This window comes from Lactuca sativa, chromosome 5 (assembly GCF_002870075.4).
Source record: "Lactuca sativa cultivar Salinas chromosome 5, Lsat_Salinas_v11, whole genome shotgun sequence".
Lineage (NCBI taxonomy): Eukaryota > Viridiplantae > Streptophyta > Magnoliopsida > Asterales > Asteraceae > Lactuca > Lactuca sativa.
Genome location: NC_056627.2, coordinates 57,914,831 through 57,929,053, shown reverse-complemented (window position 1 = coordinate 57,929,053; position 14,223 = coordinate 57,914,831). Strand labels below are relative to the sequence as shown.

Sequence of the window (14,223 nt, the reverse complement as noted above, 5' to 3'; positions counted from 1 at the left end):
ATTAATAAAAAGTAGGAATAAAACAAGTGCATTTTACACACATCAAGTTTTTGGCGCCGTTGCCGGGGAACGGTTCTAAATAATTAATCTAATCCCTAATTTTTTCGATCCTTTGTGTGAGTTTACTGGCACAAAGTTAATTTATTGCAATTTAGTAGTTAGAAATTAGGTTTTAGCATCTGTTTTAGTTTTATTATTAAGTTTATAATTTCTTCAAAATTACACTGATACTCGCCGAGTGCAGTCGCACCTACTCGGCGAGTACAAGTGTATTTGGCAGATTAATTTTTGATTTTTTTAGTACATTTTTTTTGTTCTTTTTACGTTTTTATCTTGTTTATTTCAGGACTTTCATGACCAGAGGATCAAACACCCCGCTGGTACCCCCGTTTGAAGATCCCAAATCCGCATTGAAAAGGAACAAAGGAAAGGACGTGGAGAGCTCGAGTACACCAAAGAAGTCACCTTTGTCCAATTTGAAGACTGTTTTTGGGAAAAAGAAGAGCGGCAAATCAAGAGCATCCAACGCTTCTTTAGTAATCGACGAACCGGTTAAGGAAGATATTGAGTACGAGATCGAGGAAGAAGAGGAGCCTACATACGAGCACGAAACCGATTCCGAGGAATAGTTAGCTATCACAATGGCTAACATTGATGAAATCCCCATGGGAGAATGGAAGAAGAGGATGCGCGACGGCACTGGCCCAGGACTTGTGCAACCCGTAATTCCCGCGACTGCTACTTTCGAGCTAAAGGGTCATATCCTAGCTTTACTTAAAGAAATACTTTTTTTATGGAAAAGACCATGAAGATGCCTACAAGCATTTGGATGAAGTCAATGATGTAGCTGATTACTTCAATGTTCCAAATGTGCCCCGCGAGACTCAGCTACTTCGTATGCTTCCGGTGACATTCAAAGGTGCTGCAAAAGACTGGCTCAAGTCACTTCCCCCGGATCAGTCACCACATGGGCCAAGATGAAAGAAGAATTCATTGATCACTTTTGCCTACCTTCCAAGATATCCAAGTTGAAGAAGGCCATTGCTAACTTTGAACAAGAAGCTAGAGAGTCGCTATATGAAGCATGGGAGAGGTACAAGAGCTTACTAAGAAACTGCCCACACCATGACCTAAATAGCCAGCAAGAAGTCTCCATCTTCTATGATGGAGTCAATGTCACAACCAGGCAGTTACTAGACTTGCAAGGCCCACTCACAAAGAAGCTGCCCCCGGTGATTGAAGAATTCTCTAAACACTCTAGAGAATACCACAACCCTAGACATGATGTCACTAGGGGAACCGCTTATGCAGCTACTGAAGACTTATCCGCGGTCATGGCTATGCTAAAAACCATGGATAGAAGGATGGATAAAATGGATCAAACAATCCATGCTATTCGGGTGGGTTGTGAAAACTGCAATGGGCCTCACCTCACTAGAGACTGTGATTTAGACGAGAATGGCAACAAGAAGGTGCAAGTTTGTTACTCAAGTGGAGACCGATATGATGAAGACTGGCGCAAAAAAAAAAGAAAGAGTGGCTCCCTTATGAAGAGTACAAGAAAGCCAAGGAGGAAAGGTTTAGGCAAAAAGGGAGAGGGTTCTACCAAAAGGAGGAGCCGGTGCAAGAGAGAAAGCCTAGCTTGGAAGAAATGCTCACCAAATTTGTAGCTGCTTCAGAAAAAAGACATAGTGATCATGATGCTGCAATTCAAGAAACAAGGACCATGCTTAGAAACCAGCAAGCATCTATCCACAATATAGAAACGCAGCTTGGGCAACTTGCTCAAAAAATCAACCAAAGGTCACCGAGCGAACTTCCTAGCAAAACCGAAAATAACCCAAGAGGCGCGCACATAAACATAGTCACAACAAGAAGTGGGAAGATAATCACTCCTCTGGCACCTATTCAGACTGAGGCATCCAAGGAATCACAGAAGGAGGAGGCAGAACATCAAGCAGAAGAGCAAAACTTACAATCTGATAGCCCTACTCGTCGAGTACCACATATGGACTCGGCGAGTACACTACCAAATCCGAAAACCAGACCCCTGAAAAGCTGTTTCAGCCTCCAATGCCATACCCAGCCAGAGCTATAAAAGAGAAGCAGGAAGAGGAGTACCAGAAGTTTCTAAATCATATCAAGACCCTTCAAATTAACATACCCTTCATTGAAGCCGTCATGCAAATGCTCAAATATGTAAAGTTCCTTAAAGAACTTCTCACTAATAGAAGGAAGATGGAAGAAGTGAAGAAGGTAGTCCTCAATGAAAACTACTCAGCTGCTATGCTAAATAAGCTACCAAAGAAGAAGGGTGACCCGGGGAGTTTGACTTTACCTTGCCAATTTGGCAACTTGGCTGCTATTCACGCCTTAGCTGATTCGGGAGCAAGTGTGAACCTATTGCCATACTCATTCTTTAAGAAGCTGGATCTCCTGGAGCCAAGGCCAATTCGCATGGCCATTCACTTGGCAAACAAGACAGTCACCTTCCCAAGAGGCATATGTGAAGACTTACTAGTCAAGGTGGACAAATTCGTCTTTCCCGCTGATTTCATCATTCTAGACATGGAGGCGGATCCACAAGTTCCAATCATCCTTGGAAGGCCCTTCCTCAACACAGCAAGTTCTATAGTAGACATGAGGGACTCGAAGCTCACCTTGCGGGTAGGAGAAGATTCAATCACATTTGGGGTAGACCAAGCTATGAAGTACTCAAGGAACAGTGACGACACGACATTCTCAATTGATATGCTTGAAGAATTATTGGAGGAATGTATAAGTGAAGATTCCAGCAAGTCCGGTCCAAGTGGTGCCCAAGAAAGGAGGGATGACGGTCATAACCAACGAAAAGAACGAGCTAATTCTGACACGAACGGTAACCGGTTTGAGAGTGTGCATCGATTATCGAAAGCTAAACGATGCCACTCGTAAAGACCATTTTCCCTTACCTTTTATTGATCAAATGTTAGAAAGACTATCGGGCCATAGCTAACTATTTCTTTCTAGATAGATTCTCGGGTTATTTTCAAATACCCATAGACCCAATGGACCAAGAAAAGACCACATTCACTTGCCCAAGTGGGACTTTTGCTTATAGACGCATGCCTTTTGGGCTATGCAATGCACCCGCGACTTTTCAAAGGTGTATGACAGCCATATTCCACGATATGGTGGAAAAATTCATGGAAGTTTTTATGGACGACTTTTCCGTTTTTGGATCTTCTTTCCATGATTGTCTCACAAATCTTGACTTAATGCTTGCTAGGTGTGAAAAAACCGACTTGGTCCTCAATTGGGAGAAATGTCACTTTATGGTCAAGGAGGGTATAGTTTTGGGCCACAAGGTTTCCAAAATGGGAATTGAAGTAGATCGGGAAAAGATTGACACCATTGCCAAATTACCCCCACCAACTAATGTGAAGGGCATTAGAAGTTTTCTAGGACACGCAGGTTTTTACCAGCGTTTCATAAAAGATTTTTCCAAAATAACTAGACCTCTAACACAATTACTACTAAAAGATGCACCATTTACTTTTACTAACGAATGTTTTGAGGCATTTGAATGTTTAAAGGAAAAATTAACTAATGCCCCGATCATTATTGCACCAAATTGGAACTTACCCTTTGAGATTATGTGTGATGCTAGTGACTTTACATTAGGAGTTGTCCTTGGTCAAAGGGTTGATAAGCATTTTCGACCCATATATTATGCTAGCAAGACTCTGAATCCAACCCAAGAAAATTACACCACCACTGAAAAGGAATTATTAGCTGTGGTGTATGCCTTTGACAAATTCCGCCCTTACTTGGTTTTATCCAAAACTACTGTTTTCACTGACCACTCGGCTATCAAGTATTTGTTTGCCAAACAGGATGCCAAGCCAAGACTGATACGATGGGTGCTACTTCTTCAAGAGTTCGACATAGAGATACGAGACAAGAAAGGAATGGAGAATGTAGCAGCTGACCACTTGTCAAGGCTTGAGAACCCGCAATTGCAAGAAGATAAAGTTGGAGACGACTTCCCGGACGAGTACATTATGGTGACCGTGGGAGAAGAGCCATGGTTCGCAGATATAGCTAATTATTTAGCTACAAAATATATCCCGAAAGATTTTAGCAGTCAACAAAAGAAGAAATTCTTTTCTGAATTAAAATATTACTTTTGGGATGAGCCATACCTCTTCCGGAGCTGTGCATATGGGATCATACGAAGATGCGTATTCGGGAAGGAAAGCCGGAAAATATTAGAGCATTGTCATAGCGGGCCCACGGGTGGACATCATGGAGCACACTACACTGCAAAGAAGATCTTTGACATTGGGTTCTATTGGCCCACAAGTTTTAAAGATGCAGCCCAATATGTCAAAGAATGTGATTCTTGTCAAAGAATGGGAAACATTTCATCTCGAAATGAAATGCCACAACATAGTATCCAAGTGTGCGAGGTGTTTGATGTGTGGGGAATCGACTTCATGGGACCATTTACCATGTCTAAAGGAAACAAATACATATTAGTGGCGGTGGATTATGTATCCAAATGGGCGGAGGCACAAGCGTTACCAACAAATGACGGTCGGGTGGTGGTGTGGTTTTTAAAGAAATTATTTTCACGATTTGGAGTCCCGAAAGCCCTTATAAGTGACTGAGGCACACATTTTGCCAATGACCAATTGGAAAAGGTGTTAAAGAAATATGGGGTAACCCACAAGTTTTCCACATCGTACCATCCACAAACTAGTGGAGAAACCGAAGTGACAAATCGAGCTTTAAAGCAAATTTTGGAGAAATCGGTGGGGAGCAATTGCAAGGAATGGTCGGACAAGCTAGATGATGCACTTTGGGCTTTTCGTACAGCTTTCAAAACACCTATTGGTACTACACCATATAGGTTAGTTTATGGAAAGCAATGCCATTTGCCGGTGGAGCTAGAGCATAAGGCGTTTTGGGCTTTAAAGAGGTGTAACTTCAACATGGAGGAACTAAAGAGCAACAGGTTGATGCAAATGAATGCTCTTGAGGAGCTGAGGAATGATGCATACTCTAGTTCATGGCTTTATAAAGAGAAGACCAAGATGTGGCATGACAAAAGGATTAAAGAAAAAGAATTTCATGAAGGCCAAAAAATGTTGCTTTTTAATTCACGACTAAAGCTTTTCTTGGGAAAACTCAAGTCAAGATGGGATGGTCCTTTTCTGGTGAAGATGGTGTTTCCACATGGTGCTATAGAGCTGTTGTCAAGAGATGGAACACCTTTCAAGGTCAATGGCCATAGGGTCAAAAAGTATGAAGAAGGAGTCCCCTAGAATGAAGGAATGGAAGAGTTGCTGTTGCTGGAAGGGATTGCAACTACGTAGTAGGGGAGGAGTCTAGCTAATGACTCCTTAAAAAGAAGCGCTTCTCGGGAGGCAACCCGAGTCTCAAGTTTGGATTTTCTTTCCTTTTATTTTATTTTATTTTTATCTTTTTCATTCGTCTTCTTCTGAGAATATAATTGCTTGAGGGCAAGCAAGGCCTAGAGTGTGGGGTGGGTGGCTAAAAGAATGAAAAAATACATTAAATTTTCAAAACATTAAATTTTTTTACAAACTGCAAGGGTTACTCGCCGAGTAGGAGCGTATACTCGGCGAGTACCTGCCCGAGAAAACCAATAAAACGCGTAAAGGCATTTCTACTCGGCGAGTAGCCAACTTACACGGATGAGATAAAAATCTGTACAAAAAAAGAGGGTTTTCACCCATTTAACCCCCATACTCGCCGTGCACAGCGTGTCCTCAAGCATCCCTGCGATTTCTTGCGATTTCTTCAATTCTCTTCGATTTTCCACTTAATCTTCATCATTCAAAGAAAAAGGTAACATCTTTACACTTTAAACTCATCAAGGGTTCAATCTTTATCATAGATTTGCCCCTATTTTGCTTAATTTTGGATTTGGGGGTTTCCTCAAATTCTAGGGTTTTAATTTAGCCATGAATTAGGTAATGTTAGGAGGAATTTCTTTGGATTTATGGTTAGATAACTCATTATAACAAACCCCTGTGAAGAATTAGGAGTTTTGGACAGCCTATATATGACTGGCACCAAACAGTTCCCGCTGTTCATCCTACTCGCCGAGTAGGTCATGTACTCGGCGAGTAGATGACTATTCAGACCCGATTTGTTCGTTTTTAATTACTGGGTATTGTTTGTTTGTGTGCTTTTGATGTTTTTATGCAGGTATCATGGCCAGAAGGGGGCAATCTTCTCGTGGGGGGAGCCAAAGTGATATCCCATGGCTTTCATTTCAACAAATCACTTCCAAGTCATCACAAACTAGGGCCAAAAACAGATTAGAGGCGCTCAAACAAAAGGAAATCCATTTACCCAACGCTGTTTATTGGGGGTGGTTGGGAAATGTGGGATTGGAGGAGGAGCTCACACCTTACTTGGTGAAGGAGTGCAGTTTGGGGTATACCACCATCACATGTGATGGTTGGTTACAATTATTCAAGATACAAGAGACTATATATGCCGAACTGTGTTGGGAATTTTTTGCTACCATCTCATTCCGAGGTGGTAGTGAGTATTACAACCCCAACACAATTTCTTTTTCTTTGGGCGGGGAGCTGCGACAATGCAGCATTGCTAAGTTTTCTTGGAGGCTGGGCATTTATGACCAGAGCACAATGATGTCTGAAGACTTTGAAGCTTTTTTGGAAAACTGCCATAAGGAATTTCCCGAGGCGGTGGTGGCCTCTACATGTTGGAACACAATTGCCAACCGGGTGTATATTCCTTCCACCGCTCAGGATGGCCACATTCGCTCGCCAATCCATCGCCTTATTCAATGCTTCGTGGCTAGCACCATCAACATGCGAAAGGATTGGGACAAGGTCCCAACCCTTGATATCTTCTATCTATGGAGTATTATTACTCCTGACGCTTTCTGCAATCTCCCTTATTGCATTGCCAAATTCCTTGCTGAAGGGGCGGTTAAGGAAAAAGTCAACTCCAAAATAAATGGAGGCATGTTTGTTACTCGGCTGGCCAAGTCGTATGGGGTCCTAGATTTGCAACAAGCTAGGGCACTCACGGTTATCCACCCTCCACCATTCAACACTGCACTATATAGGAGGGCACGGATAGTTGACAAGTTTGGCGATTCATTCTCCATTCCACATGCAGATGAGCCGACAATTCCCGAGGAGCCGGGAAGGCGGGTCCGACAACGTAGTGAGTGGGTACGAGAAGACCCACCGGTTATTCCGGTGGAAGAGGACAATGATGGATGGAACCAATTGGAGTACCAACGCTACTTGGACGACATTGGACGAGGGGTGAATTATAATAATCAATATTTTGAATACCTTTTCCAACAGATGAACATTGCCCCAAGACCCGGACCTGACTATCCATACATTATGAGTTGGGACGAGAGAATGAGGAGAAGAGATGGAGAAGGAGGAAGTGGCGCGGGGGGAGATGAGATGGAAGAAGAAGACTGAAGACTTTTATGTTTTTGTGTTTTTATGATGTTATGTTTTGAACAATTGTTAAACACTTGGATGATTTTTATTTTTGGGATGGTTATTACTTTCACTTTTAGTTGTTTATTTTTCAGGGATAGAAGATTAGGAAGCATACTAAATTGTTGAGGGTCAAGTAAGGAATGGGAGATTTTCAAGGAAAGTATGGAGTCTTGTCCTTAGGATTGCGTCCGTGAGAGTCGAGAGTAATGGAGAGTGTTGCTGCTGAAGGAATTAGAGTGAGGGTCAGTGAAATTTCCAATTTCAGAACCTGAGTCGAAAGGAATATCAGCTGGATCAATTTTGGCAATACAGCGCGTACTCGCTGAGTGCACAAATTCTACTCGGCGAGTACATGGGATGTTACACGTTATCGTTACAAGTCAAGAGATACTCGCCGAGTCCGCGCCACTACTCGCCGAGTAGACCTGCAATCTTCGATTTCCAGAACTGCTTTGAGCACTTTCACTGCAGCATTTATTCACTTTTTGTGAGAATTGTTACTGGGGATTTTCTAAGAAGCTTGTTCCGTGAAATTTTCGAGCTATCAACCACACGAGACGCATGACATCCAAGCCATGGATGAGCTGTTCCCATGGCTAAAGTCAAGAGAAGAAGGAGCTGAAGAAGAGAGTATCAACCTATCGACTGCTACCCCAGGGGAGTTTGTCCCAATTCCCTCTATCTATTTGCATTTTTATTTTTTGCATAATATGCAATGAGGGCATTGCATAAAATAAGTGTAGGGTAGGGGGTTGGTCACATATTAGAAAATTTAGAATCTTAATTTAGGCTAATTTTAAAAAGTTTTGCATACCAAAAATATTACTTAGGACTTAATTTAGAAAATTTTGGTAAAAGCAAATTAGGATTCCATGTTAGAATTGTGTTGATAATTGCATGAAAACCCAACTGTTTAGTTGAGTCTATACACGTTCTAGTGCATTTGTGGCTTCCTTATTCCAATGAAATCATGGGACAAAAAGACGACCCCGCTCAGCTCGAGGGATGCAATATGTTTAGCAGCCTAAACCTGAAATGTATCCAGGAAAATTATTATCGTTAGCCAATAAAGGTTGAAGTTGAGCGCCCCTGCTTAAGCATGTAGGGTTCTGAGTGAAAAAAAAGTGAGTTACATGTTAAAAAAAAAGAGAGAATTACAAGAAAAAGTTCGAAAATTTTTTGGAGCATCAAAGTTAAAGTATGAAGTTCAAAGATCAAAAATTCTGAAGAGATTCAAAAAGTTGAAGATACCAAAAATCAAACAACAAGGTGGTGAATTCAAAGAAATTAAAGATCAAATGTCAAAGAAGTGAAGAATTCCAAAAGAGCTCCATAGTGGTATCATAAATTGTAATTGTCTAGATTATGTATGCTTGGGTTGCTCAACCAAAAATACCTTGAGGATAAGAGGTTTTCTGCGGATGGATTTGGAGGGTTGCATAAATGAGCATAGTTCGGGGTGAGTGGGCGAATGTTTATGAGGATTGTGAGTATTTGGAGTATGGGGGGTCCTTAGGAAAAATTTTAGACACAAACGCATGCGTTGCGGTCTTGGCATAATGGCTGGGTTAGATTGGAGTTGTCATATGTGATTCTAATATGTTTAAAATTCAGTTTTGCTTGGGGGCAAGCAAAAGTCAAGTGTGGGGTATTTTGATATGTGCATAATTAGTTAATTATTTAGCATACATTTTTATTCATTTTTAACTAATTATGTGAATAATGTGGACAAAAGGTACTTAAAACTGTTTAAATTTTGTTTTCAGTCCAAAAGACATGCTTGGGAGTGAAAGGGAACAAGGGGAAGCAATTAGAGACCAAAGAATGAAGATTGAGGGACAAAAGCTTTCCTACTCGGCGAGTACACGAGCCTACTCGGCGAGTCCATTGGAATATTCCAGAAGATAAGCTACGACTCCTGATTTAAGACGGATAATTACGAGCCTACTCGGCGAGTTGGGTCTTCTACTCGCTGAGTACACCCTGTTTTGAGATAGCTATAAAAACCGAGCCTTTATCCGATGGGACTACTTCTGGCGTTTTTTTTGAAGATCCATCGGCGATTGAGAACCCTTGAAGGCGCTGAGGAACTCTAGTCTTCAACCTTTTGAAGAATTAAAGCAACTAGGTTAATCATTCCACTTAGCTTTAGGAATTGAGTATGTTTAATCTAGCTAAACTTGTTTTGTGTTCGTTTTTACTAAAACTATGAGCTAAATATGTTTTTGTTTCTGTTTGGGGAATACCAAGGAACTCCTATGGTTTAAATCTTAGCTTTTGATTGATTGTTTATTGGTTATTTATTAAATTAAGTTTGTTAAAGAACCTTATGCATTAATCACAACTATTTTCTGTTAATTGGAAGACAATTAAGCTGCATGAACATCTCTTAATTGTTAACCTCATATGTCTATGTGAACACTTAAACATATGCTTAGGAATAATGATTATGAAACTAGGATTAATAAGACAATAAGTAGATTAATGTGTGAGCTTGTTTGAGAAACCATCAAACATGAGGTTAATTGAACCACTAAATTGATTAACCACTACAAATCTTATTTAATCCAAATTATTAATCTAGGGAATTAATTAGTTTAAACACTTGATCACTGCTTGAATTAATTAATTGTCTAAGGGTTAGGAGTAATGAACATGAACCTAACCACTATAATTGGTAGCCAATAACAATTAATCTATCATAAATACAAAATAACCATAGGAGTGAACTGGTTGAACTTAAATAGAACCATCTTTATCAAATTTGGTGAATTAGTTGTTTGCTTAGTTAATTAAGTGTTTTATGGTGTGCTTAAGTTTCTAGTCTTGCAAAACTAGAAGAAAAACCTTTTACTTTCATTAATTGCTTAGTTAAAATTAGCCATTAGTTTAATTTTCCGTTCCCTGAGTTCGATACCCTACTTATTCAACTATACCACTAAAAGACAGGTTCACTGCCTTTGTGTGCTAAATTTATTAATAAAAAGTAGGAATAAAACAAGTGCATTTTACACACATCAAGTTTTTGGCGCCGTTGCCGGGGAACGGTTCTAAATAATTAATCTAATCCCTAATTTTTTCGATCCTTTGTGTGAGTTTACTGGCACAAAGTTAATTTATTGCAATTTAGTAGTTAGAAATTAGGTTTTAGCATCTGTTTTAGTTTTATTATTAAGTTTATAATTTCTTCAAAATTACACTGATACTCGCCGAGTGCAGTCGCACCTACTCGGCGAGTACAAGTGTATTTGGCAGATTAATTTTTGATTTTTTTAGTACATTTTTTTTGTTCTTTTTACGTTTTTATCTTGTTTATTTCAGGACTTTCATGACCAGAGGATCAAACACCCCGCTGGTACCCCCGTTTGAAGATCCCAAATCCGCATTGAAAAGGAACAAAGGAAAGGACGTGGAGAGCTCGAGTACACCAAAGAAGTCACCTTTGTCCAATTTGAAGACTGTTTTTGGGAAAAAGAAGAGCGGCAAATCAAGAGCATCCAACGCTTCTTTAGTAATCGACGAACCGGTTAAGGAAGATATTGAGTACGAGATCGAGGAAGAAGAGGAGCCTACATACGAGCACGAAACCGATTCCGAGGAATAGTTAGCTATCACAATGGCTAACATTGATGAAATCCCCATGGGAGAATGGAAGAAGAGGATGCGCGACGGCACTGGCCCAGGACTTGTGCAACCCGTAATTCCCGCGACTGCTACTTTCGAGCTAAAGGGTCATATCCTAGCTTTACTTAAAGAAATACTTTTTTTATGGAAAAGACCATGAAGATGCCTACAAGCATTTGGATGAAGTCAATGATGTAGCTGATTACTTCAATGTTCCAAATGTGCCCCGCGAGACTCAGCTACTTCGTATGCTTCCGGTGACATTCAAAGGTGCTGCAAAAGACTGGCTCAAGTCACTTCCCCCGGATCAGTCACCACATGGGCCAAGATGAAAGAAGAATTCATTGATCACTTTTGCCTACCTTCCAAGATATCCAAGTTGAAGAAGGCCATTGCTAACTTTGAACAAGAAGCTAGAGAGTCGCTATATGAAGCATGGGAGAGGTACAAGAGCTTACTAAGAAACTGCCCACACCATGACCTAAATAGCCAGCAAGAAGTCTCCATCTTCTATGATAGAGTCAATGTCACAACCAGGCAGTTACTAGACTTGCAAGGCCCACTCACAAAGAAGCTGCCCCCGGTGATTGAAGAATTCTCTAAACACTCTAGAGAATACCACAACCCTAGACATGATGTCACTAGGGGAACCGCTTATGCAGCTACTGAAGACTTATCCGCGGTCATGGCTATGCTAAAAACCATGGATAGAAGGATGGATAAAATGGATCAAACAATCCATGCTATTTGGGTGGGTTGTGAAAACTGCAATTGGCCTCACCTCACTAGAGACTGTGATTTAGACGAGAATGGCAACAAGAAGGTGCAAGTTTGTTACTCAAGTGGAGACCGATATGATGAAGACTGGCGCAAAAAAAAAGAAAGAGTGGCTCCCTTATGAAGAGTACAAGAAAGCCAAGGAGGAAAGGTTTAGGCAAAAAGGGAGAGGGTTCTACCAAAAGGAGGAGTCGGTGCAAGAGAGAAAGCCTAGCTTGGAAGAAATGCTCACCAAATTTGTAGCTGCTTCAGAAAAAAGACATAGTGATCATGATGCTGCAATTCAAGAAACAAGGACCATGCTTAGAAACCAGCAAGCATCTATCTACAATATAGAAACGCAGCTTGGGCAACTTGCTCAAAAAATCAACCAAAGGTCACCGAGCGAACTTCCTAGCAAAACCGAAAATAACCCAAGAGGCGCGCACATAAACATAGTCACAACAAGAAGTGGGAAGATAATCACTCCTCTGGCACCTATTCAGACTGAGGCATCCAAGGAATCACAGAAGGAGGAGGCAGAACATCAAGCAGAAGAGCAAAACTTACAATCTGATAGCCCTACTCGTCGAGTACCACATATGGACTCGGCGAGTACACTACCAAATCCGAAAACCAGACCCCTGAAAAGCTGTTTCAGCCTCCAATGCCATACCCAGCCAGAGCTATAAAAGAGAAGCAGGAAGAGGAGTACCAGAAGTTTCTAAATCATATCAAGACCCTTCAAATTAACATACCCTTCATTGAAGCCGTCATGCAAATGCTCAAATATGTAAAGTTCCTTAAAGAACTTCTCACTAATAGAAGGAAGATGGAAGAAGTGAAGAAGGTAGTCCTCAATGAAAACTACTCAGCTGCTATGCTAAATAAGCTACCAAAGAAGAAGGGTGACCCGGGGAGTTTGACTTTACCTTGCCAATTTGGCAACTTGGCTGCTATTCACGCCTTAGCTGATTCGGGAGCAAGTGTGAACCTATTGCCATACTCATTCTTTAAGAAGCTGGATCTCCTGGAGCCAAGGCCAATTCGCATGGCCATTCACTTGGCAAACAAGACAGTCACCTTCCCAAGAGGCATATGTGAAGACTTACTAGTCAAGGTGGACAAATTCGTCTTTCCCGCTGATTTCATCATTCTAGACATGGAGGCGGATCCACAAGTTCCAATCATCCTTGGAAGGCCCTTCCTCAACACAACAAGTTCTATAGTAGACATGAGGGACTCGAAGCTCACCTTGCGGGTAGGAGAAGATTCAATCACATTTGGGGTAGACCAAGCTATGAAGTACTCAAGGAACAGTGACGACACGACATTCTCAATTGATATGCTTGAAGAATTATTGGAGGAATGTATAAGTGAAGATTCCAGCAAGTCCGGTCCAAGTGGTGCCCAAGAAAGGAGGGATGACGGTCATAACCAACGAAAAGAACGAGCTAATTCTGACACGAACGGTAACCGGTTTGAGAGTGTGCATCGATTATCGAAAGCTAAACGATGCCACTCGTAAAGACCATTTTCCCTTACCTTTTATTGATCAAATGTTAGAAAGACTATCGGGCCATAGCTAACTATTTCTTTCTAGATAGATTCTCGGGTTATTTTCAAATACCCATAGACCCAATGGACCAAGAAAAGACCACATTCACTTGCCCAAGTGGGACTTTTGCTTATAGACGCATGCCTTTTGGGCTATGCAATGCACCCGCGACTTTTCAAAGGTGTATGACAGCCATATTCCACGATATGGTGGAAAAATTCATGGAAGTTTTTATGGACGACTTTTCCGTTTTTGGATCTTCTTTCCATGATTGTCTCACAAATCTTGACTTAATGCTTGCTAGGTGTGAAAAAACCGACTTGGTCCTCAATTGGGAGAAATGTCACTTTATGGTCAAGGAGGGTATAGTTTTGGGCCACAAGGTTTCCAAAATGGGAATTGAAGTAGATCGGGAAAAGATTGACACCATTGCCAAATTACCCCCACCAACTAATGTGAAGGGCATTAGAAGTTTTCTAGGACACGCAGGTTTTTACCAGCGTTTCATAAAAGATTTTTCCAAAATAACTAGACCTCTAACACAATTACTACTAAAAGATGCACCATTTACTTTTACTAACGAATGTTTTGAGGCATTTGAATGTTTAAAGGAAAAATTAACTAATGCCCCGATCATTATTGCACCAAATTGGAACTTACCCTTTGAGATTATGTGTGATGCTAGTGACTTTACATTAGGAGTTGTCCTTGGTCAAAGGGTTGATAAGCATTTTCGACCCATATATTATGCTAGCAAGACTCTGAATCCAACCC

The 14,223-nt window shown here is 41.0% G+C and overlaps 1 protein-coding gene and 2 non-coding genes across 3 annotated transcripts; 1 reads left to right on the top strand and 2 right to left on the bottom strand.

Moving 5' to 3' along the window:
- The first annotated feature begins 977 nt into the window (after window positions 1–977).
- LOC128134125 (uncharacterized) lies at window positions 978–5,309 on the top strand. Its single transcript, XM_052771569.1, has 5 exons — window positions 978–1,093; window positions 1,139–1,478; window positions 2,068–2,878; window positions 4,360–4,594; window positions 4,895–5,309. Exons 1-5 carry the CDS (start codon window positions 978–980, stop codon window positions 5,307–5,309), a joined length of 1,917 nt encoding a protein of 638 aa, XP_052627529.1.
- LOC128126496 (small nucleolar RNA R71) lies at window positions 1,026–1,132 on the bottom strand. The gene has a single exon (XR_008224492.1). It is a non-coding gene; the product is annotated as a small nucleolar RNA R71 (small nucleolar RNA).
- A 6,202-nt stretch (window positions 5,310–11,511) lies between the features above and the next one.
- On the bottom strand, window positions 11,512–11,618 carry LOC111879716 (small nucleolar RNA R71). Its single transcript, XR_002846214.1, has one exon. It is a non-coding gene; the product is annotated as a small nucleolar RNA R71 (small nucleolar RNA).
- Window positions 11,619–14,223: the final 2,605 nt, after the last annotated feature.